Raw genomic sequence first — 23,022 nt, 5'->3', positions numbered from 1 at the left:
GCACAGCAAGGCACCGAGTCACAGTGTCTGGAATGCCCGTCAGAAGAGTCTCCCCGACCTTTTTGAATTCTTTCCTTACTTTTAAATAGACCTCCGAGGTGTGGAACTTGAGTCCATTGCAGTCTTGAATGCTGTGACCTTTTATGCTGCCGTGATGAAGACATTTCGGCTTTATCTCTTCAGGGAAATACAACCCTCTGGTTTATACACAGGACAAATACATAGTGGCTCTACAAAGTTCTGCATGACAGGAATCATGGAACCTAATTGTGAAGAATGTGCTCCCAAAGCAGATCTAATGCAGATGTTAATATGTTGATGCTGCACTTTGCATTTGAACTTGGCTGAACTTGAAAAGGGCATCAACACCTTTGCAGCTTTGGCATTTGGCAGTTTTACTTTTATGATTCAGATTTCTGGAATCCTCACAGATCTGGCCACAACCGATAAAGGTATTTTTGTTCCTCCAAGTTTGCTTTTAGAGGTGTGTTCGGGGCTGTAAATAACAGGAGAGGGCGTGCGGGGAGAATGGAAGGATTTATGCTCCCAGTAGCCATAGATCAGACCACTCGATAGGAAGTGTTTCACTCTCCCTTCTCTTTGGTACGCTCCCACCTTCTTTTTGCACTTCTTCCAGTCTTTATATCATCACCTCGCTGCCTGCTTGTCTCGCTGTCTGGCAGCCCTAAGTTCCAACCCTCACTCACAAAAACAAAAATGTATCCCCTGCTCGACCTTCTGAACCACCGTTTTGACACATACAGTTTTGAATGCATGATTTTTACAGACCTCAGCATCTGCAACATCAGGCTGTCCATCAGACAGCCAATTTTACAGCAGTTGGTGGTATGTGTTTTTGCACAGCTATGATTGCACAGCAATTCACACTTTACTCTGTTCTTAGACTCGTGCCCACCTCCCACTTGACATTACTGGTTTCAAGGAATAATGTAAACAACAATGCAACAAAACAGTTTGTGTGTTTTAAAAACGAATCTCTGGACAGAAATTTGTCTGATGAGGTACTGGACTTTTACAAAAGAAAAAAGAAAAAACTCATCTTTAACACTGGCTAACTGGTGTTAAAATATAGGAGAAAACAGAATTTAAGAAAAGAGGAAAAAATAATGTTTGTGGATGCAGTGATTATAGCTTTTATTTGTCTCTAGATCTCAATTTAATTGTTTAATTTCTGAAATATTTATTTATATTTTACAGGTCGAGTTCTTGCAAATTCCAAATATAGTTTCCCATTTCCGCCAGTGTGTGATTGTTTTGCCCTCTAGTGGTCATTATTTGGAACTGCATGCTGTGTTACCATTTTCTAATTCCGCGGAGTTCGAGTTTCCGGGGACTGATTTTTCGGTAGCACAACTGTCAAGGTTGGTTCGTGTATTTTATCTAGACTGTAAGAAAAATGTATTATTATTCACCGGTGTTGTAAAACTCTTTAACAAGCCACACGTTTGTTTTCACTGCTCGCTAGTTGCTAACGTATATATAATATATATATATAAAGACCCTGGAAGCATGCACGACATTCGGTATCCACCTCTGGATTAAACAAACTGTCAGAAAGGAATTGTCAGTAACTAGGTATTAATGAAGTTAAAGTAGTTTAAGATTCGTTCCAAATGATATAGAAGTAAAGTACATCATTTAATCAGTTTGCATCATACCAGCGAGATAAATAAAGAATGAATGGCCGCTTCAATTTGGTCCAAGACGAGATGTTCTTCATATAATATCTAATATCACAGGATGGTGCTGTGTGCAGTGAGGAAACAACTCTTGGTCAGCAGCAGGTGCGGTGCCTGGGCCGGGTAAGGGACCAAAGTCAGCACCCAAGTTAATGTTTGCATCCTAGCACACAAATCACCACACAGCCACATGGGAAGATACAAGTCATTCCCAGACGTTCAACATAATTTCAGGGACACAATAGCTAACATCAGTCCATATAATAATGCTAAGGTGGTTGCTTTAGCAACAGAGGCAGAACAGATGCCCCTCAGAGCTGACCTCATCACTCTAAATAATATAACGTGTAAATATTCCCCCAAGGCCGCTGCTGAGAAAAAGCTCCAGAATCCACGACTTCAACCAGGAGGAGATCAGAGAGAAGCTGCAGGCCTTTCCTGGAGGCTCCATTGACCTGCTGAAGCAGGAGTCTGGTGTCGCTGTGCTGACTGTCAATAACCCCTCTCGCATGAATGCCTTCTCTGGTACGGTCAACTCTGCCCTGGGAGTGTCTCTAGAGGAACCTTTCTGCAGGTGATGGGATTCTGTTGTCACAGGCACCATGATGGTGGAGCTGGAGGAGAAGGTCAGTCAGCTGGAGAGCTGGACCGGAGGGAAGGGTCTCATTGTTCGTGGCGCTGGTGGAACCTTCTGCTCTGGGTCAGACCTGAATGCTGTCAGAGCGATATCCAACCCACAGGACGGGATGAAGATGTGCATGTTTATGCAGAACACCCTCACCAGGCTGCTCAGGTCAGGTGTCCTCCTCTGTCTCATCGTTAATATCAACGCTGAATGAAACAGAGCAGCCGGATTTTCCAGTTTACTGACTGAATAAATATTTCCTGCAGGCTGCCGCTCATCTCTGTTGCTCTGGTGGAGGGCAGGGCACTGGGGGGAGGTGCAGAACTCACCACCGCCTGTGATTTCAGGTAATGTTCCTGTACTGGTGAATAAAAGAAAACTGCATTCACCACATTGTCACATCTGTTTCAGGTTAATGGTGCCTGGCAGCATCATCCAGTTTGTCCACAAGCACATGGGCCTGGTTCCAGGTTGGGGTGGTGCGGCGAGACTTGTCCACATCGTTGGAAGCCCAAGTGCGCTGAAGCTACTCGCAGGCGCAGTAAAGGTGGGCCCTGAGCTCAGCCTGCAAATTGGACTGACAGATGGAGTCCTGGAGGCCCCCCAGCAGCACAAGGGGGACGACACAGGAACCGCTCTGCGGCAGGCCGAGGACTGGATCAGCCGCTACACCACAGGAGCTGCCCCGGTGATCCAGGCTGTAAAGAAGGTGGTGCTGTCGGGTCGAGAGCTGCCCCTGTATGAAGCCCTGAGGACTGAGAAGGACGTGTTTGGGACAGTGTGGGGCGGTCCGGCTAACCTGCAGGCTCTGGCCAGCAAACCCAAACACAAATGACTGGCTGCCTTTCACAAGAACTCTACAGATCAGCCATTTCTTCAACTTTAATAAACATCTTTATTGTGAGAACATTGAGTTTTATGCAAGGAACTGAATGTCGTTTCAAACATGGCTTAAGAAAGCAACATAGCCACCAATTATATTGCCTCATCTTATCACAAGAGCCGAGGGCAAATGCTGGCAGTCTGCTGACGCTGCACTACAGGACATAAAGGACTAAAGGTGACGTTTCTGATTTAATTCAGTAGACTGCTGACAGAGAATCAGCTTTATTGGCCGACTGTTTGGTCATACTTACCTTGAGAGGAACACACTTTAAATCCCTTCTGTGCCCTTCAGTCAGGAAAATAAACACATTTTCCTCCAGGTCCCCCACAGACGGGATTGTGGTAATCATAAATTCATAGCAACTGATGTTGGCTGAAGCTGCAGGAGTGAGCTGATAAACCACAGCTGACAGGAGGCGCCGTCACTTGGACATGTGTCTGTTAATTAAGTTCATACAAAGAATTTAGAGTTGGGGTGTTGGAAAAGATGCTAAATAGCAGAAAGATGGGTTGTTGGGGGTTTCTCCCGCTAACTAAATATTGACGGTTTTACCACTATCGAGATAAAAGCTAATGCTAAGTTAGCCATGATTACCATCAGCGCCACTGGTATTTTTGCATGTTGAATTCTTGGCATTAAGAGGTAACAATCTGATTTGGAAGAAAAAGTTCCATAATTGAGTGAAAACAGTCTCACAATGATCCACCTTAGACAGATCCTAAAGAAATTATAAACCGAAAAAGAAAAGGCAAAGGTACCATCGTGAAAAATGAGAAATTCTTTAGGTTAATGAAATGATTTATTCTTAAATTACGTGTAACCAAAAATGTTAACAAGCAAAAAATTGTTACACAAAATGAATTCTTCAGAATGGAAAGCCTAAGATTGATCTGATGATAGACGCGTGTATGCAATTCAAAACCTCAAAATTGGCAGCCGCACGTCACACACAGGTGGATTAACAACCAGAAGAAATACACACAAAAAAACAAGTCTAAAACAAACAGGGAAATATCAGTCCGCCACATCCTGCCCACTGATGGTGCTTAAAAACTCTCTTCAACAAGCACAAATCACAAAAAACCTTTTAAAAGACACCAATTGAGAGTAGCCGGGGTACAAGCAAGGCTTCAGCAAATTCAAAACACCGATACCTCACGATAAAATGCCAATTAGTTAAGGCTGGGAGATTTAAAATAACTTGCATATGCACATTCATGTAGAGCAGTGTCTATAATTTCAGATGGTGGCAATTTAAGGGAGAATCAACAGAACCCTTGTGTGTAACCACTAAATCCTGCGGCCCCATGAGCTGTATTATTAGTTTAGTTGCACTCTGTTGCGTAACAAAGTAACCACATGATTGGTGGGGGGGGCATTTCTCCTAACATCACATGAATAAACCAGAGTGTTATCGCACAAATAGATGCTAAAGTTCAAAACTGCAAGTGACAATTTAGGGCAGACCTCATAAATGAGAGCAGAAGCTGGAAAAGGCTAGAATTGTCAGGAGCCGTCCGACAGCGTGACCCCGTTTCTGCGTGTCGTATTAGCTGAGAGAGTTAAAGAGCGGAGAGTTAGAATGCAGCTGCTCCTGACAATGCTTAAAGACACGGGTGTGTTTCAAAACACAGCCCAATTTCTGTGCATTTCCCCAAATGTCACAGATCTGAAATTTGAATGATTTAAAACCTTGATATGCCTGCATTCAAATGGCCTGGAGCGAGCACGCTGATGGCTTCTGACCAACGCCACTATATCTGATGCGCCCACCTCTCACGTGATCTTCTCCCCTGGTTGACAAGCATGTTGTATCCATCTGTGACAAACCGATTGAAGCATAAAAACAGGCACCAAAAACTGATTTGGAACCGTGGCTGTTGTATGAAAATCAAATGACAGCGTGGAATAATTGAGCCGTTTGGTGGAGATGAAGCAAGAACCTCACACTTCAGTCACTGTGCACTGGCCGTCCGGCATCCTGGATCTACCGCTGGATGAAGGAGGAGGAGGGGCGGACTCTGCTCCAGGTGGGGCTCTGTCCTCTGGGTTCAGTCTTTGTCTTCGCAGCCTCCTGTCCCACGGCTCCACATCACCCCCTTCCTCCTCCTCCTCGTCCTCCTCTTCGTCGTCACTCGAGTCTCCGTTGCCAGACTCGTCGACAGATGTGTGCGGGTCCGAGGACCTGGAGGGCGAGACTTCCTCGTCCTCATCTTCGTCCTGTCCTTCCTCCGCCTCAGGGCGATTGTGAGAGGGCGTGGGCCTGATGTTGATATGCAGCTGGGACAAAGCATCCTCCAGAGCCGCGCCGTCGCTGCTGCCAGGCTGACCGCCGAGTGAGACGGGTGGTCTGGCAGAGGCCGGAGGGGCCGCTACGGCAGCTGGGACCTGCTGCTGTGCACCTGCTACTGTGGTATCAGCCCCATCAGCAGAGTTCTCCCGGCCCGCTGCCCCGGTCACACCCTCAGTGTCCAAACGAAGTCCCGCTACTCCCTTTTTAGGGATATCCAAAACGTCCCTCTTAATCTTACGCCTACGGCCGTGCTCGTTGCGCCTGTACTGTACCATGTTCTCCAAGTCAGCTACATACAAAAAGCCAGCGATCAGCATTTCAGCCGTTTTCTTGCCCTTGGAGAAAGCGTCCTCCAGCTCGCGGCTGGTTCGCTCATCATACTGCCACCATCCATTGCGACCTTCGTAATACCAGGCGTGATCGCTGGACGCCCCGCCCCGACCTCCCGCGGATGCCTTCAGCTCTTCTGGGGAGAGTAGCGTCGGCCTTTCCAGAAAGTCGTCCGGTACTTCCTGTCTGCAGAGAGCACAGCGTTTACTCTGCCAGGAGGCTCCCTTCACGCACAAGAAACAGAAGACGTGATGGCACGGCAGCTGGACCGGGTGGACGCAGCTCTGCAGGCAGATGGCACATTCCGGTACAGACAGCGCCGGCGACGAGGTGCTGGAGGCGGAACATGATGATTCCGCACTGTCGCCTCTTCCACTGCTGTTGCCACCTTTCTTACTGGATGGAAGTGAGCTAACAGAGTGGTCTACCTCCCCACAACTAGCCATCCTTAGGAAGTACTGGAATGAATACAAAAGGTACAGTGAACGTACAGACTCAAGACGATCTGGGATTTTAAACTAAGACAATTTCATTGTCACCTCACAACTGCCCATATAAACGCTGTACTATAAGCCACAACACCAAAATATTAATAAAAGATGTTTGACACTTACTGAAGGATCCTTAATGCTTGTGTGACATTAGGAGAGCTGAGGGACCTTCAAACCTGCCACTGCCAAGGGGAACAGAGCACTTTCAGGAAAACTAACACAAAATCATTTCTTATGCAGCGACGATTTAGACAATGGAATGTAGCACTTAAAGCCTGGCCTTAAAACGGATTACTTCCAAGCCTACGTTAATTCAACGAGCTTTTACGAAAAATAGAATAGTATTTGAAAGAAAAAGGCTGCTCTTTGGGGATGTAAGCTTGTGCGTTCAGCCAGCATTCCTGATGAGAGCTAGGACACTCGAGGCAAAAAATAAATTAATAAATGGACAAAAGCTAACGATATGATATGCATCCAAACTGGGGCCAGCCTATATGCAAAGTAGTTTAGCCAGGGACATTAAAGCAGCTATTACACACACTTGGCTGCCGTTACACGCACAAATGCAGATTAAAGAGCACAAAGGATCCCATAGACTGAGGGAATGAGCACAACAATAAGACCTGTTGTAGCTAACAGAGGCTAGGCTAAAGTGTCCGCTCTGACTCCAGCAAATAGACGGGATTCATCTGACGGCGTTACCTAGCGTTAGCATGGCCACAACAAAGGAGGCAAGACAAGCCTTACCATCGGAGTCAACTAGGACGGCGGGCTGCAGACTAGCGATGGGCGCAATGCACTGACTTCCACTGCCAATTCAGCGACTTTCAATGTTAACTGGCTTTGTTTTCACCCAGGAAAAAAAAGAAAAGACAGCCTGAATTACAGTCGATGGCGTCACTGTGCGTGATGACGTAGGTGCGACGCAGGCGTATTTACTGCGCATGTCTGTTCGCCGTCTTCCTGTTCGCTCGTGGCTAGAGGACGTTAGTGTCACAGAGGAGAGGGGCTCTTCAGCAATTTCTCGTTTTATTTAACCAACGCAACAGTAAGAAACTTCCCGGAACAAAATGTTTTCCCGTGCCGTGAGACCGACCGCCCGCCTCGCTCGGAACCTGTCCACCTCCGCGCAGAACAACGCCAAGGTGGCGGTCCTTGGAGCGTCCGGCGGTATAGGCCAGCCGCTATCACTGCTTCTCAAGAACAGCCCCCTGGTGAGTCAGCTCTCCCTGTATGATATTGCCCACACACCCGGTGTGGCCGCAGACCTCAGCCACATCGAAACCAAGGCGCAGGTGACCGGCCACATGGGCCCGGACCAGCTGGGCGATGCACTGAAAGGCTGCGACGTCGTGGTCATCCCCGCCGGAGTTCCCAGGAAACCCGGCATGACTCGCGATGACCTCTTCAACACCAACGCCACCATCGTAGCCACCCTGGCCGATGCCTGCGCCCGCCACTGTCCCGAGGCCATGCTCTGCATCATCGCCAACCCTGTCAACTCCACCATCCCGATCACATCGGAGGTCATGAAGAAGCACGGAGTGTACAACCCCAACAGAGTCTTCGGTGTCACGACCCTGGACATTGTCAGAGCAAACACCTTTGTGGCTGAGCTCAAAGGTCTCGACCCGGCTCGTGTCAATGTGCCCGTCATTGGGGGTCACGCCGGGAAGACCATCATTCCCCTCATTTCCCAGTGCACCCCGAAGGTCGAGTTCCCCGCTGAACAGCTGGCTGCTCTGACAGGCAGAATCCAGGAGGCCGGTACCGAGGTGGTGAAGGCCAAGGCTGGAGCTGGATCCGCCACCCTCTCTATGGCCTACGCCGGAGCCCGCTTCACCTTCTCCGTCCTGGATGCCATGAACGGGAAGGAAGGCGTGGTTGAGTGCGCCTTTGTCAGATCCGAGGAGACGGAGTGCAAGTACTTCTCCACACCTCTTCTTCTGGGGAAGAACGGCATCGAGAAGAACCTCGGGCTCGGCAAGCTGTCTGCCTTTGAGGAGAAGCTGGTGGCCGACGCCATGGATGAGCTGAAGTCCTCCATCAAGAAAGGCGAAGACTTTGTGTCCAAAATGAAGTGAACAGGGGCAGTAATTTAAGATAAACCGCAGCTTTGTTCCATCTTTGAACGCATCTGGGTAAATGTCAAGATCTGTGATGGTGTTTTAGTTTTTGTCAGCCCGCCGTTGTTCAGAAATCGCTTATTCTTTCCTCTAGTTTCAGTTTTCATCTTGCACTTTGGATTTCTGAACATACTGTACCGTCTTATACAGTTTGCAAATGTAAAATTTTTATCTGCAGTTGCCCTTGATGGCAGCGTTTGCTGGCTAAAAGGCAGAGATTATGATATTTCACCTGTCGATGCAGATAGATGTTACTGATGAGCAACACTCGACCGAATAAAACAAAAGTTAAGACTCAAACTTTTTTCACTGGTTTTATTGATCAAAACCTGGAGGACTTTTTTAAGCTGTGTGGAGCTTATGGAAATCCTTGCTGGATGCTTAACTTCATGTCATTAAAGTCTGTTCTTTTAACTGGATCATGTGCTACGCCCTCCTGCAGCAGTGACCTTTGACCCCTCCATTATTAGCTTTGTACTGTATTGAGTTTCAAATGACATTAACTCTGGGTTTTATAGCTTTGCAGCGTTGCATGGTTCTGTCGTTGGTGAAGAAACGGACACACAAACCCATTATAGTTTTATTAGACATACAGGTGCCTTTGGTTCCCAGTTGAGCTTTTAAGAGAGCACAGATTTCAATGTACACAAACAAAAATCCAATAGTGATTTGATTTTTAATCACTTTTTTCCCCTCGTTCAAACAGCTTTTGTCTAAAGGCTACACATTTGGGTTTTTCTGACCGGTTTCCTTCACAGCATGCAGGTGTTCCTACATCTGTTATTCATCAAGATGTTGCGAGATGCCCATAGCAAACTTTTATTGTCTTTACAAATTCTGCACCAAATAAAGAGATCTAAAGAACAACAATAATAAACACGTGTCCTAGGTAATGTTGCCAAATCTACATTCAAAAACCAAGATGCGCGTTGCTGTACTGGGGCCTCTTTAAATAAGCAATTCGACAAGGATGTCGCCTTTGTCCCTCTGTCTCCACACATTTGTAGATGTTTCCCCCGCCTTTTTTTTTTTCCTTCTTCGATTCAGTCCTAAGAAGAGGAGTCTCAGCAGGGTCTCCTGCATCATCTCAGTGGCAGAAGTGAAGGCGTGGAGGCTACAGGTTAGGAAAGAAAAAGACTTGTAAGTCTTATAGCGGCCAAAGCCTTGTGGCTGAATTTGCCCCAACAAACTTGTGCATTAACACATTTAAATCGTACAGGTAGCAGCAACACCCCCACAGACGGGGGGTCGAGGGGACAGACGGTGGGTGAGGTCGGGGCAAGTTCTGCGAGGGACTGAGACTGGGAAGGTGAAAGGGGGTGTTCGTCCCGAACACTACTGTACAAGGTCATCTTCAGCCCACACGGGGTCTGGGTCATGACCTCTGCGATGCCTGTGCTCCGTTTTGTTCCTGTTATCAGAGTCTTCTCGTTCACCTGTGTCCCTCTCTCGCTCCCTTTCCCTCTTCCTCTCCCGTCGCCCGTTCTGGGTTTCCTTATCCTTCCTGTTGCGAATCCGCTGCTCTTTCCGCTCATTCCGTCGGCCCCCTGAAAAGATTTGGAAAACAAGGGAAGATTAGAAACTGTAGCTTGCCCGGAGGCTTTCAGATAATAAATGTTTGTTTTTTATTAATATGATCTTTCCTTAATACAAATCATGTTTTGTCTGTTAAGCTATAATTGATGCACAACCATGGATATTATGTAGCCTTAGGGGGGATAAAAAGGAAGCCATAAAAGTAGCTTTAAATCTGCTACAGCTGAACAAATTGTTTAAATTATAGCTGCACATGATAAACACGTATCACAAGAAATGCCTCTTAGATCTCAAGTATGATTTAATAACAGAAAAATAACACGTAAGAACGCGTTTCCATCATCTAGGAGACCATTACATGACGATCTCCGCACCCACCGCAAGGTGGCAGCGTTAAATCACAACTACCCCCCCTCACTGTATGATCAGCAGACCATTGTCCAAAATAGAAAACCTTTAAATAAACCCCCCAATGTATCTGTTCTTGCAACACCATCTCATAAACAAAACCGAGAGTTATGGAATGCTGAAGGTTTATCTCTGCTTGAGCTACAGTTATTAATGATGATAACAAGATCCACCCCCAGGGAGGTTGGAGACAGGACCTGCAAGTGAAAGCAGAGGAGGCCCTTTCCTGTTGTTGTATGGCTGCTGTTCATGTGTGCGTGGAACAGAGCAGCACGGCCTGCTGGGCTGGCCAGCCAGCCAATCGGGGATTGTGAAACTGCTGAAGCAGGCAGTAGGCACAGACGCAGCCAGAGAGAAATGGGGAGATAAAGCGAGACAGAGACAGGCAGAAAGAGGTCTCTCTATGTCTCCATCCCATCCTGTTAATGTTTGTCCCCCCCCTTTGCTCATTCTCAGCCTCTGTGCATGTTCATTAATCATGCCCAAGCTCCGGGTGGATCCAGGGGCCACGCCTGAGCCGTACATTCCGGACCACCGATGCCAAGTAACCTGCAGAAGTAGGTCGGAGGATGTGCATAAATGCAGACGTGCACATCTGGGACACAGAACCGCCAAACTTATGTTGACAAGACAGTGAATTTGGGGTAGATGGTGAATCAAAGGTGGTGGTGGAGATGTGTCCATGGATGGATGAGCAGATGGAGTAATCTGGTGCACTGACTCATTCAGGGTCTGCCCCTGTCCTCTATAAACACAGGAAGTCCCCTTCGCTCTCATTGTTTTCTCTGACCTGACACCATTTACAACTATTTACAAGTTCACAGGATTAGTCATACTGCAGCCAGCCCGGCTTTTGTCGGGCCAGGGGAGAAACCTAATCAACATGCCAGTGTTGAGATGATCAGGATACTGTTTATCAAACCGTCCCAGATTTGGATGAACATTTGGGTGTGTGTGTTTGAGATGGTCTATGGATGGGACACCTGTACATGCTTTGGGATGTTCAGCGCTGGTTGAATTTACAAATGTTATTAATTGGACTAATAATCTGATCATTCGTGTAGAATGTTTGATCACCGCTGTCATTTCCTGTTCTTTGAAAGACAATGTACGTACAGACGGAGTCCTCTTGACGCTGTAACTTCTAGAAGGGAGGATTCTGTAAACTATACTGAGAGCGTTGAGAGGCTTTACTGGCTGGGACAGAAATAGATCCATGACAAATGAACAAGGTGAGGCGGGGAACCGGGGAAAATGTGTCTGTGTGTGTGTCTGTGTGTGGGGTTGAAGGGGGATTGTAAGTTTAATTGTGACACATCCTCCATGGCAGGCGTTCTGTCGTCCAGGGATCTTCTGGTGGGAGCCAGGCTGGGATTAAAGGCTATGGGCTGTCCCTCAAGTGGAATTCCTGGCCCACGGCTATATGTGCGTGTGTGCGTGTGTGTGTGTGTGTATCAATCCCCCTTCATGATTCGCTGCTGTCAGCTTGCTTAACTTCATTTGTAATAGATCTGTCCATGTGTATGTGGGAGTTAAAGGGTTTGCAGAGGGCACACAGTCTCTCCGGATACAGAGATAGAGAGGTGAACAACGGGTCCACTGAAGGACAAATTAGCCGGCATTAACTTGAGAGAGACAGCGGCGGATGAGGATGTGTGTGTAAACATTCAGAATCTCCAGCCGCGGATAAATGGAGGAACCGGGCCAAGTTTTCCCACTCCGGGCCCGAATATGTCATCATGTTTCCTAAAGTTTTACAAGTTTTCTGAAGCGGTTGTCCCAGTGCAGCAAGAACCTGGTCTCAGGGCTCATAATTCAGGGTGGATTATTCCAGTTCAGCATGAAGATTATAAGCAATGGCTGCAAGCTGCAGTTGCCCTGTAATATTACTTAATAAAACGATAGCAGCTATGATAAGAAAAGCTAGAAGGCAAACGTGCAACTGGTGAAAATGCTGCCTCCAGAGTTTACTGTGTGCACTTTGGACAGTCATCAGATCCATAATTAGGCTTTGTGGATGATGAAGGGCCAAAGTTCAAATTTATATTCCAAGAATATAAAATATTAAATGATCTTTGGTCTAAACTACATTTTGGACCTGGTTGAGATTTTTAAATGGGCCATTGGCTCTTGCCACTTATTTTGTTCTTAACTTATGAGCTATGCAGATTTAGTTCTCAAAATTTGAAACTAATATAGACTTAGAAATATTAAAGCACAGGAAACAAGGCTAAAATATACCGGATACAAGAGACCGGATGCAAAACTGTGTCAAATATTGGATTTTGGGGGGGATATCTTGCACATACACACAGGACAGATATCATACTGGTAAAGTTGACTTCATGATAAAAACTGTTTTGGTGTTGGTCATGTGTGCAATCTACAAGTAACACGATAGCAAAAAAAAGTAAGAAAATAAAAGATGTATCAGTGTCTGAGGAGGCTCCTGGGGGATTACCAAAGGGCTCCCTGAGGTCGGACCACTGACCCCTTAGCGTGTGCAGAACATAAACAGTGAGGAGAGAACACGCCAAAGTAGGTAATTAGCCCTCATTTAGCACGGATGCAGTTAGAGGCAACTGGGTAATAACAAGCACCACTGAAATTCTTTCTTTCTTTCTTTCTTTCTTTCTTTCTTTCTTTCTTTCTCTCTCTCTCTCTCTCTCTCTCTCTCTCTCTCTCTCTCTCTCTCTCTCTCTCTCCCTCTCCCTCTCCCTCTCCCTCTCTCACTTCCACCAGGATCAGCCTACATCAACACTGCTGTCAACTTCACACCAGTCTCAGCCCCCGACCCAGAGTGGCAACAGGGAGCTTAAATAGGGGGCTGTGTTTTCTTTGGTGCAGTAGTGTGTGCATGCGTGTGTGTGTGTTGGTAGGGGGGGTGAATTGGCGGAGCATAGAAATACAGATACAAGTGGGGGCGAAAAAGACAGCAGGGGTGACAGAGGACAAAATGTTATAGTCTGCATCCAAATCGCATCGAGCCAATGATCTCTCTTCACAAATTACCACCAAGTGAAGTGGCAGGAGTCAAATGGTGTGTGTGTATCAAATGTGTAACCAGGCATGCATTTGTCTGACTCAGAGACTCAAATAGAGAGAGAGAGAGAAAGAGAGAGAGAGAGAGAGTGTGTGTGTGTGTGTGTGTGTGTGTGTGTGTGTGTTGGCAGCTGTGGGGATAAACCAATACTGATCCCCTGGTCGCCGCGTGCCTCCCAGGGGAAGGATGTTGATGTTGAGCTGGCTGTTTCTGCTCCGGAGTCAACTGCTTTTCTGCTGCATCACACACACACACACACACACGCACGCACGCACGCACACACACACACACACACACACACACACACACACACACACACACACACACACACACACACACTGTTTGTTCTGTAAGTGTGAGGCCCCAGAGGGCTGGATCTCAACCTCCTCCCCTGTCTGCGATTTGTCATTTAACACTACAGAGTCCAGGCTAGAAAACAGCCAGTCGTAGCCGCCAACCAAGTCAACTGCAACCCCGCACACATAATACAAAAGCGATCGTTAAAAAAAAAAAGAACGCCAGAGTGTTGGGTTTTTCTAAAGGGACGCAGCCGTCTGAAAGCAGTTTTTACTCTCCTCCCCATCACGAGTGATCACGCTATCCCCGTTTGCTCGGAGCAGAAAACCTGTTTTTCTGTTCGACAATCCCAAGAGGTCTCGTGGGAAAACACATAACGTACCCATTGCAACATCGCACATGCGTGTTCCCCCCGCTGTCCTCACTCTGACCACAATGACAATCCTCTGAGTAAACAGTCGTAGTCCCGAGCGGAAGAATCAGCAGCTCTGATTAGACAGGCTAAAGCAGCGAGGTCTGGACTTCATTGGGACTGGGACCCTGTGCCATGAGTCGCAAATTCGCTGTTGGCACCGACTGTGGTGGGTGAACGGCTACTGCAGCCGGTGTTGTGCTTTCCCAGGGACACATTTTGCTTTACCTGGACATTTCCGCCTCTTGACAAGGCACTCCTTGATCTCTGAGATCTCAGGACAGGGATTCCCGAAGGGCGAAGGGTACCGGAGGACCTGCCGTGTACGGGTTTCTTGGCCGCGCTTGAATCTGCAGGTTCTGCCAGAGCGAGAACAGGGGCTCCACTCGCTCCATTCGCCAACCTCACAGTGCACTAAATTGAGGGAGACAAAAAAATCGCTTTCGTTTTTCAGTGGTACACGATTTTGTGGCTTCTGAACAACCTTCCGCTCAGACGGACCTTGAGGTGTGCACTCCATGAGTTTGTCACTGGGCTCGAAGTCATCTGGGCAGACGTGGTGGCACCTCCCGCTCAGCAGGTACAGGCCCTGACGGCACCGCGTGCACGTCTCACTGTTCACACAGGACTCGCAGTCTGCCGGGCACTCTGCAAAGACAACCGCGTTGAGGTGCATCTGTCTATATCTGGGGTGCCCAAATCCACTTTTCAAGGATCTGGTCGGGTTTTCTGTTCTACCGGGCAGAAAACGCTTCCTCTGAGGAAAGTCCCCAGGTGAAATCATTGTCTACCTGATGGGACAGGAAAACCCAAGACAAACCATGGCCATCGTGGACTGCATTTGGGGATCCCTGCAAAATCCAACCCAAAAACCATGCACTTACTGGGAGCACATTCCCTTTGTGCTTCGTTGCGGACAAGCCCCTCGGGGCAGGTCTCCTGGCATTTGCCCAGGTGAAGGTAGAATCCTGCTCGGCACCGCGTGCAGAAGTTCTTGGCGAAGCAGGAGTCACACTCTGACCTGCACTCTTGACAAAGAAAAACAGACCCACCGCCGGCGTTTATTTAAACCATAAGTTATCAAGTGCGTCCCGCATGTTAAATATACACCATGTCACCGTGTTGCACGTCTCACTGGGAATACAGTTAAGGGTTCAGATTGATGTCTTATACACCGACACACTTGATTTAATTTAGCACCACTCCAAGGAAACATGCAGTACGGGAGAGGCATCACATTTTTCACTCGTTTGAGTACATGCTGTGTGGACACATCTGTGCTGCGGCGCCATATTTCAAAGCAGTGCTTCGGAGCTGTGACTTGGAACAGACTAGTGGCAGAAGGACATAAACACAGATCTGGCTAATACTCACAGTGGTACACTAACACACGTGATGCAAAGATATATTTCATATACATACACTTAAAAAAAACAAATACACACAAACAAATGTTCTCTTACTCGTGCAGGGACTTCTTTCTGGAAAACGTGTGCCATAAAAGCCGGGAGGGCAGGAAGTCACGCACACCCCGATCTGCTTCATCCCAATCCTCTCCAAGTGCATGAAGAAGCGTGGTTTGCAGGACAGGCAGCCATTGTAGTCAGAGCAGGTGAGACAGCCACCCTGCTGGCACCCTGAGCTCACACCAGAGATCTCTGTCCGGGACATTAGAGAACAAATTTCAAGTTGCATGAAAATATTCTCAAGTCTAAAGGGTTAATTAGAGGGGCAGAAGTGATCATCTTTGACTTGCTACGGGAGGTTTTAGAGATTTCTCCATCGCTATAGCTGTGTGTCAGAACCTTTAGCATTGCCTGTGCCAGTAAAACCACCCTTTCTCTCTTTCAAAGCTCACAGTTGGAATTCGCTCCACTCCCGCAGCCAAAGACTGGCTTTCTGCCAGCCTAACTCTAACGCTGAAGCTAATTTATTTGGGCCATGGTCACAAATTTAGCTCCAAGAGACCCATTTTAGGTCCTAACAAAACGCAATTGAAATTTTCAATGATAGAATTTCATGCGTTTGTCCTCATGGTGCAATAAAAGTGATCGCCCCCTATTTTGCGGAGGTTGTAAGGAAAAGTAGGAAAGGATCTAAAACGTTGCAGCATTGATGTCAAGTTAGAGCCCGCGGGATGTATATGAAGAGGTCACAATGCATCGATTTATAGTAAACCAGAATCAGAAAAGAAAACTGCTTTCAGTATTTGGAAAAAGAAAATATCCAAGATTTCTGCTTTACTCCCCAGAATCGCACCAAGTGCCCTGAAGTCCCATCCAAGGCTGAAACAATACCTGAAACCAGATGTTTTGGTTTTAATCGATTTGATATGAATGTATTTCTTCATTATTTAATTTTACAATATTTCTGCCAGCTGATCAGTAAAAGACAAACAAGGGTTGTTATCACGCACACGTCAGTGTTTCATTATAGGATCATGTCTCCAAACACAATGCTGATACACATACTGCTGTGTTTATGCAAATGATAAACTATAATTGCCTTTTTTTAACCCCCAATGTCTTAATAATATATAATAAGTTCTGGTTCTTTTTAAACTGCACGTGACCATCTTTGTGCCAACTGTATTTTGAAAGTAAAAGTTACATGTTGCATATCAAAATAAAAGTTTTAAGTTCAACATTTGGACATTCTGCCACAGGGGTTTAAATAAAAGTATTTCTCCTGCCAGATGGCAATGAATGTAGGCAAAATTGAACTTAATAGTTGATAGAAAAACTGAAATGACGATGTTAAGGGATATAATGGGGACGTGACATCAATGAAACATGTCATAACTGGAAAAAAGATGGATCTTCCTCATCAGGTGATGCTGGAGATTATTCCAGATACACCTCTGACAGGCCAGCAATCCATCACATAATATGCTAGAATATGGATATAATTATATTAATATGATATAATGTTGGACATAATATATCCAACTTTAGACTGTGGGAGCAAACCCATTTTATGTCTTCAAACTATTCCCAGGTTTGGTGTTGGGGTAACGCTGTGGGAAAATTTTGAAGCATCCCCTAAATGCACTCAAAGAATTGTTCGTTCTTTAAAAATAATCCTTATTTCATTTCTAGCCTTGACGTTCTGTGCCAGGGATCTAAATTTGGAGCCCTCGGCTCCGGCTTAAGCTGCCGTAGATCATGAAGACTTTGTTTGAAATATCTCCACAAAAGCTGTTGTCTACTTGCCCACATTTGTTCCTGCCAAACTGCCCTGGTTCGCAGACCTCTTAAGATGCAGAAATTGTGCCCTTGCCCTCACAAAAAACCCACAAAGAACCAAAACGAAGATGTACAGTTCTATCTTGCAAAAAACAGCAGCCGACTCTCATCAACATACATACCTCACATACATACATTTTTTTTATGTTCAATAAAAGGAAACTGCAGCAAAGAAGGAATGACGCCTAATTCTGCATGTAGGATGGATCCATATTCGAGCTTTAGGATAAAAATCCAGGTCTTTGTTAAACTTTGACTGAGCTGAACTATATGACATATATCATTAAACCCCATGAACTGACAGGGGTGCATCATCAGCACTGACAGGAAGCTCGGAACTCTGGCTCAGCCTCTGCGTGGTGATTTTGGCCACTTGACTCAGTGGTCATTGACTCCCATCTCACACTTATCCCCCCTCTTTCCCTCTGGACGCGTTCACCCCTTCACCACCCGGATATCTCCACAAGTGCACAGTGTATCACAGCCATGGATGAAGCTGGTATTCCTAAAAGTCCTGTCAATTACTGAGTCAGAGCTGGAGGTTTGTAGCTTGGACTGGGAAAAGGGGGGGACAGATTTCATCCTTCATCCTTGTTTTAAAGCCGTTTTGAGCATCTTTTCTTTATCCTAAACACACATTTAATACTGTTTTCCGTCTGGCTGCAGTGAGACAGATGCAGATGATGTCAAGTGGACCTTTTTGCCACTTGTTACTCACAGTCGAGAGGCTCCTTATTATTGTTTAGAGGAATCTAAACACTCAAATGAGATAATCTGTGTGTCTTGATGCACTGTATACAAATGTGACACCACAACATCTACATATGTGCAGAGCAAAAACATTCAAATCAGGACAATGTGCTTATTGAACACGGTCTTTTCGGGGGATTTTGTCAATATATCATTTGAATTTATTCCACATGGAAATAGATGTATACATGCTGGGTGAAACCCTGAAAAGCAATTTGATCTGTTCTGGAAAATAACTGCCATCCCAGGACCTCTCTTAAGATGTTATAAATAAACACACTGTAGATGCTACAGCACTCTTCTTTGGTGGCCATGTGGGGAGAAATCAAGAATTACACAGATCTGAGGTCTCTGATAAAAAAAAAGATGTACGAGGACATAGCCACAGATGGCATGGATAAAAACATCACTCCCAACGTCTATTACTGTAAATCACAGACAGTTTTAAGCCACGCTGGCAAAGGGATACATGGAATATTCCAGTTATTCCAACAGATGGGTCATGTAGAACATCTGGAGAACCTCAAAAGTACAACCACAGAATAATTTAACTGGACAAAAATTATACGTGTTTTCAAGAGGAGACATTGGGTTGACTTTCTGATACGGACTAACACCAGTGGGCTTTACCAAACGACTATAGCCCATTTGGTTTAGAGTTGTGGAAACCCGCCTGCGTCACCGAACCACAGCGACGCACCAGAGCGCTGCTGTGACCGCTAGAGAGCGACGGGAGACAGGCGCAGCAGAGGAGCGCGTTCCCCGGCTCCAGCCAGACAATTAAGAGCCAATTAAGGTTAGTTGCTGCATATTCAGCGTAAAGTAAAAAAAAAAAAAAAAAAAAAAAAATAGGACAAGAATCACGAATTGAACGTAGAACTAACCTGGTACATTAAAGTATATGGTTGAAAATTTAGAATAGGTGTAATAAATGACTGAAGTTAAGAATAATGGAACACTCATAATCTACCTAAAGATTCATACTCCACAGTTCTTTTAAAAAAAATGAAGTGGGGAGAAATAAATCTTAAAACCCTCACCCTCCGTTTTTAAACTGCGCCCGTGTGGGAGTTATTCACTATAAACTATGGCCAAACCACAACGTGACAGTTCGTTATTTGACCTGTACGTTTTTCTAGACAGCAGCATTAGAGTGTAATAGCAAATTTGGGAATTTAAACATTAAAATCCCGCGTGTGCACCAAACTCCGGGCGTCTCGCCCTTTATTTGTAATACTCACGTTTATGTTGCCAGTGCCTGGAGCTGCTGTGCTGCTGACAACCAGTGTAATCCATGCAATGCAAGATGATCAACACAAAGGAGATCAGATGTAATTGCATAGTAGCCCGGAGATGAGACTTGTAAAGCCAATATCAATGTTCACCAGTTCACTTATCGGATACGATTCCGTTTTCCTCCCCTATAGACGGAGGCAGAGCGTGGAAGTCGATTCCTTAACTCAGCGGGACCCCCAGTTATGGGGTGATATGTGATGATGGTGGTGTACGGTGGCCCAAAGATGCCTGGGCCGCTTCAACTGTAACATCCTGGATCGGACCTTCATAAGTGCCAGGAAAGCCAGGCAGTCAGGGAACAGTGATCCGTGCTGTGATGAAGAGCATTCCCTTACGACTCACGAAGCAAACACTCCAAAAGCTGGATCCTCGTCCTTTTGCGCACAGAGGCACGTCAACAAATGACCATTAGCGTAAGTAGAGATGATCAATCGGGTTTTGTTTCGTGCCCAACGAGACTCTCAAAAGTTCTCTTCGTGTACAGGACTCACAAATGACCTTTCAGCTCCCTCTGCCTTACTCTCTCTGTCTCAATGGAGATGCGCTGTGCGTCCCGGGGTGCGTGCCAGGCGCGCCGAGAGTCTTTACATCATTTTCAGCCTCAGTTAAAAATTGAAAGCCGCGACAGTGGAAAACAGCAATCGTTGGATGGGAAGAGTGAAGGTTTTGTAGTTCGTCAGGCTGTCAAACGCACACGCACATCTCCTTTGTTGCTCGCAGTTGGCGGCACGCCGCTGAACCAAAGTCAACCTCCGCACTTTCAGCGCTTTTCTGCTTTGCGTGCAGGACCCATTCACTCCCCTTCTGTCGGCCGGCTGATGACTTCAGCCCCCTCTCTGTGTCTCTCTCCCTCTCTCTCTGTCTCTCTCTCTCTCTCTCTTTCTGATACTATGAGCTGCAAAGTTTATTTAGAGGACAAGCCCCGCACCCCCACCCCAGCGAGAGAGAGGGAGAGGCAGAGAGAGAGGGAGAAAGCATAAATCATTTCATTTTTGGCCATGAATTTGTCCACGGTAGCTTCTCTGATTCTTACCTTCAGCCATGTTGTAAGTGTTTTTTTTTCATGTGATGAAAACGCCCCACCAGTTCCCAAAAATGTCCCCCTAAACCCATTAAAACATGTCCAGAATCTGCATCCGAATCGACACAATTTAAAACATATTCTGGACGCAGACGAGAGGAAAAATTACATCAGCTCAGAAACCTGAAGAACAAATAAAGTTGCTAATTAACACGTCTAGTCGTTTCCAGAGATTTACTCATTCTCAGTGAGCTCAGAAAGAATGTTAAGACTGCGCTCATTTTGTTCTAGTATGAAATGTTCTGGCGATACATTTAAATTGTAAAAGGAATTACCGGTAAGTAAAACAGAAGGAAATCTTTAATTACAGTGAATGCCATTGCCGCGTGATTGCGTCCTGCTGATTTCCAGATTGACAGAAGCTACACATGGTTCGGCTCTAACTTCAGCTGATTCGGCGCGGAGGGAGAAATTCCTGCTCCGCGGCAGCAGCAGCAGCAGCAGCAGCAGCAGCAGCAGCAGCAGCAGCGCACCCTATTGCCTCTAGAGGGCGCTAGTTCCACAAAGGCATGAGGCCTGCACACGCGTGGCTATCAGCGATGCTTAACTGGAGTACTTGACCTTCCACGCGATATTTGTGTGATGATGTTACAACGTCCAGGACCGATCCAAGGGAGACAAGACTTAAATCTCAGCTGAAAAAGTTCCAGGGACTTCTTTTTTTTAACCAGCAATGCCATTACTCCAAATGATTTATCACCATCGCCTTTGTTTGAAGGATTTTTTGGGGAGATATTTAATCTAATAAACAGAGATGCGTACCTCCTAAATGGCCAGAGCAGGGTTGAAAAACCTCATTTGTCTGCCTGGTGTGTTGATATTTAGGAGGAACACTGTGCACGGTGCTGGTACTGTGGCTTCTGGTCTTTCATTGGTTGGAAAGAAATGCTACACTAGCTCCTTATGGGAATACCTCCTTGTTTACAGCACAATAAGTCACAGGTTTGAAACCACTGCCACTATAACAATCCTAAATGTATGAAATGAAAAGAACCCAAGTAACAGATCTAACTATTGTGAATTTAAATATGATATATGCTGCAGATTTATGCAATCTTTTCAATTCTGCCAGTTACCTGGGCCCTTATTCGACATCTACAAAGCGACAAAAGTCCAGTTTGATATTCTGCAGGTGTAAACAGCTACACTGAGTCTTACCTGCTAAACTGAAGAAAAAAACCCCAAGGAAAGAGCCAAAACTACCTCCCCCGAAATGTTCCGAACACTTTTGAAATCTCTGTCCTCCCACTGGGACATCGAGGAATAATGCTCATCTTTGTGTCCGTGTGTGCGCTCGTTCGTCATAAGGGTGCAGAAGGTGAAGGTCACTTGGTCAGTCCCTGTGACCGTCCAGTGAGAGAATCACTCGTCACCTGTAAATGAAGGCGGGCAGGTGCACAAAACCTCCGCCCTAAGCAGGGATGCCGTCCACAATCCCCCACTTTCCCCCCTGCACTCCCATGTTCAGTCCTGATGCAGCCTCGCTTTAATTTAAACCTTGAACCGTCCATGTCGTCATCTAAGCTTGGCACGCAAAACTGCAGATGTCAACAGCCATTTCTGCTCTTGCTCCCTTCATTGCACAAGTCTCCAAGGTAAAAATCCAACGTGAGCGCAGACACTCGGCCTCTACACGAGTTGAGGGGCTCGCGTCACTCCAGCGAGAAGCCAAATCCTGCCAAACCCCAACATCTGACCCAATATCCAAGGCTTACGTACAGGGTGAATGTGTCATGACATATGATAGAAAGGGAATAGAAGGTTTACAGACGGTCATTGATGACTTTGTTTAGCGCAAAAGGACGCAGCGAGCTCATCAAAATGAGGGCAGCGGACAGTCACAGTTATGCCTTCTTCTGACACCATGAACATGCCAATCAAAGTAGCTTTAAAAAGAACCTGGCAAGTTGGTGACCTCTACTGTACACGTCCAAAGGCCTACTGTGAGACATAGGTCACCTTTGAAGGAGATGACAGGGGTTCAGAGCGCATCAGAGGTTTATTACACGCATCATCCCCGGTCGAGGCTCTGGATATCCAGTTAAGCAGACTTATTGTTACACTAATATGGCATCACATGCATCTATTCATCCCAACCTTATCAAGGTAATCAGGCTCTTAATCCTCAACAATGCCTGGGTAGCCGACACGTGGTGTCACCATTCCACGAAGGTCACGCCTGTGATCTCCAACCTGTTTGTCCCCTTACTCATAAAATTCCCACTATGTTGATCCGCTGTAGCTCTCATCAGCTAATGAATTATTTCAGGCTCGGCGTGCACGTGCCTCGCCAGGGTTGTGAAAACATAGCAGTCGTGTTTGTGGCCATAGGTACGAGGTTGTTTCTACTAAAGCTTCAGATATCCCAGCGGCAATCTCGCACATTCCCCCAGGGTGACCCAAGCAGAGCGGGAGATGCTTCAGAAAAGAACCAGACGTTCCTGTTAGAATGCTGTGTTTTTTTCTGCCACGGCTCAGGCTCTGGATTGCTGTAAAACGCCTG

At 46.3% G+C, this 23,022-nt stretch overlaps 4 protein-coding genes across 7 annotated transcripts; 2 read left to right on the top strand and 2 right to left on the bottom strand.

Moving 5' to 3' along the window:
* The first annotated feature begins 1,325 nt into the window (after positions 1-1,325).
* Positions 1,326-3,238, top strand: echdc1 (enoyl CoA hydratase domain containing 1). 2 transcript variants are annotated; one of them, XM_011605418.2, is made up of 6 exons: positions 1,326-1,382; positions 1,761-1,823; positions 2,065-2,225; positions 2,298-2,493; positions 2,592-2,672; positions 2,737-3,238. In XM_011605418.2, the coding sequence occupies exons 2-6, from the start codon at positions 1,762-1,764 to the stop codon at positions 3,158-3,160; spliced, it is 924 nt and encodes a 307-aa protein (XP_011603720.2). In that variant the 5' UTR covers positions 1,326-1,382; position 1,761; the 3' UTR covers positions 3,161-3,238. The 2 variants fall into 2 exon arrangements, with proteins under 2 accessions (XP_011603720.2, XP_029694124.1); XM_029838264.1 differs by lacking the exon at positions 1,326-1,382 and having other exon boundaries at positions 1,781-1,836.
* A 753-nt stretch (positions 3,239-3,991) lies between these two features.
* LOC101067458 (E3 ubiquitin-protein ligase rnf146-like) lies at positions 3,992-7,231 on the bottom strand. Its single transcript, XM_011605414.2, has 3 exons — positions 7,073-7,231; positions 6,449-6,507; positions 3,992-6,292 (listed from the first exon to the last, which is right to left on the bottom strand). The coding sequence occupies exon 3, from the start codon at positions 6,278-6,280 to the stop codon at positions 5,156-5,158; it is 1,125 nt and encodes a 374-aa protein (XP_011603716.2). The 5' UTR covers positions 6,281-6,292; positions 6,449-6,507; positions 7,073-7,231; the 3' UTR covers positions 3,992-5,155.
* A 31-nt stretch (positions 7,232-7,262) lies between these two features.
* Positions 7,263-8,751, top strand: mdh2 (malate dehydrogenase 2, NAD (mitochondrial)). The gene has a single exon (XM_003965959.3). It carries the CDS (start codon positions 7,396-7,398, stop codon positions 8,407-8,409), a length of 1,014 nt encoding a protein of 337 aa, XP_003966008.1. The 5' UTR covers positions 7,263-7,395; the 3' UTR covers positions 8,410-8,751.
* Positions 8,513-20,300, bottom strand: rspo3 (R-spondin 3). 3 transcript variants are annotated; one of them, XR_964664.2, is made up of 7 exons: positions 19,384-20,299; positions 15,611-15,805; positions 15,032-15,175; positions 14,649-14,795; positions 14,376-14,561; positions 9,669-9,998; positions 8,513-9,565 (listed from the first exon to the last, which is right to left on the bottom strand). XR_964664.2 is itself a non-coding variant. In XM_011605417.2 (7 exons), the coding sequence occupies exons 1-7, from the start codon at positions 19,481-19,483 to the stop codon at positions 9,534-9,536; spliced, it is 915 nt and encodes a 304-aa protein (XP_011603719.1). In that variant the 5' UTR covers positions 19,484-20,300; the 3' UTR covers positions 8,513-9,533. The 3 variants fall into 3 exon arrangements, 2 of the variants coding, with proteins under 2 accessions (XP_011603719.1, XP_003966018.1); XM_011605417.2 differs by having other exon boundaries at positions 9,888-9,998; positions 19,384-20,300; XM_003965969.3 differs by having other exon boundaries at positions 8,513-9,998.
* Between the last annotated feature and the right edge of the window lie 2,722 nt (positions 20,301-23,022).

The sequence above is a fragment of the Takifugu rubripes genome, chromosome 7, assembly GCF_901000725.2.
Source record: "Takifugu rubripes chromosome 7, fTakRub1.2, whole genome shotgun sequence".
Lineage (NCBI taxonomy): Eukaryota > Metazoa > Chordata > Actinopteri > Tetraodontiformes > Tetraodontidae > Takifugu > Takifugu rubripes.
This window is presented reverse-complemented; position numbering and strand designations above follow the sequence as displayed.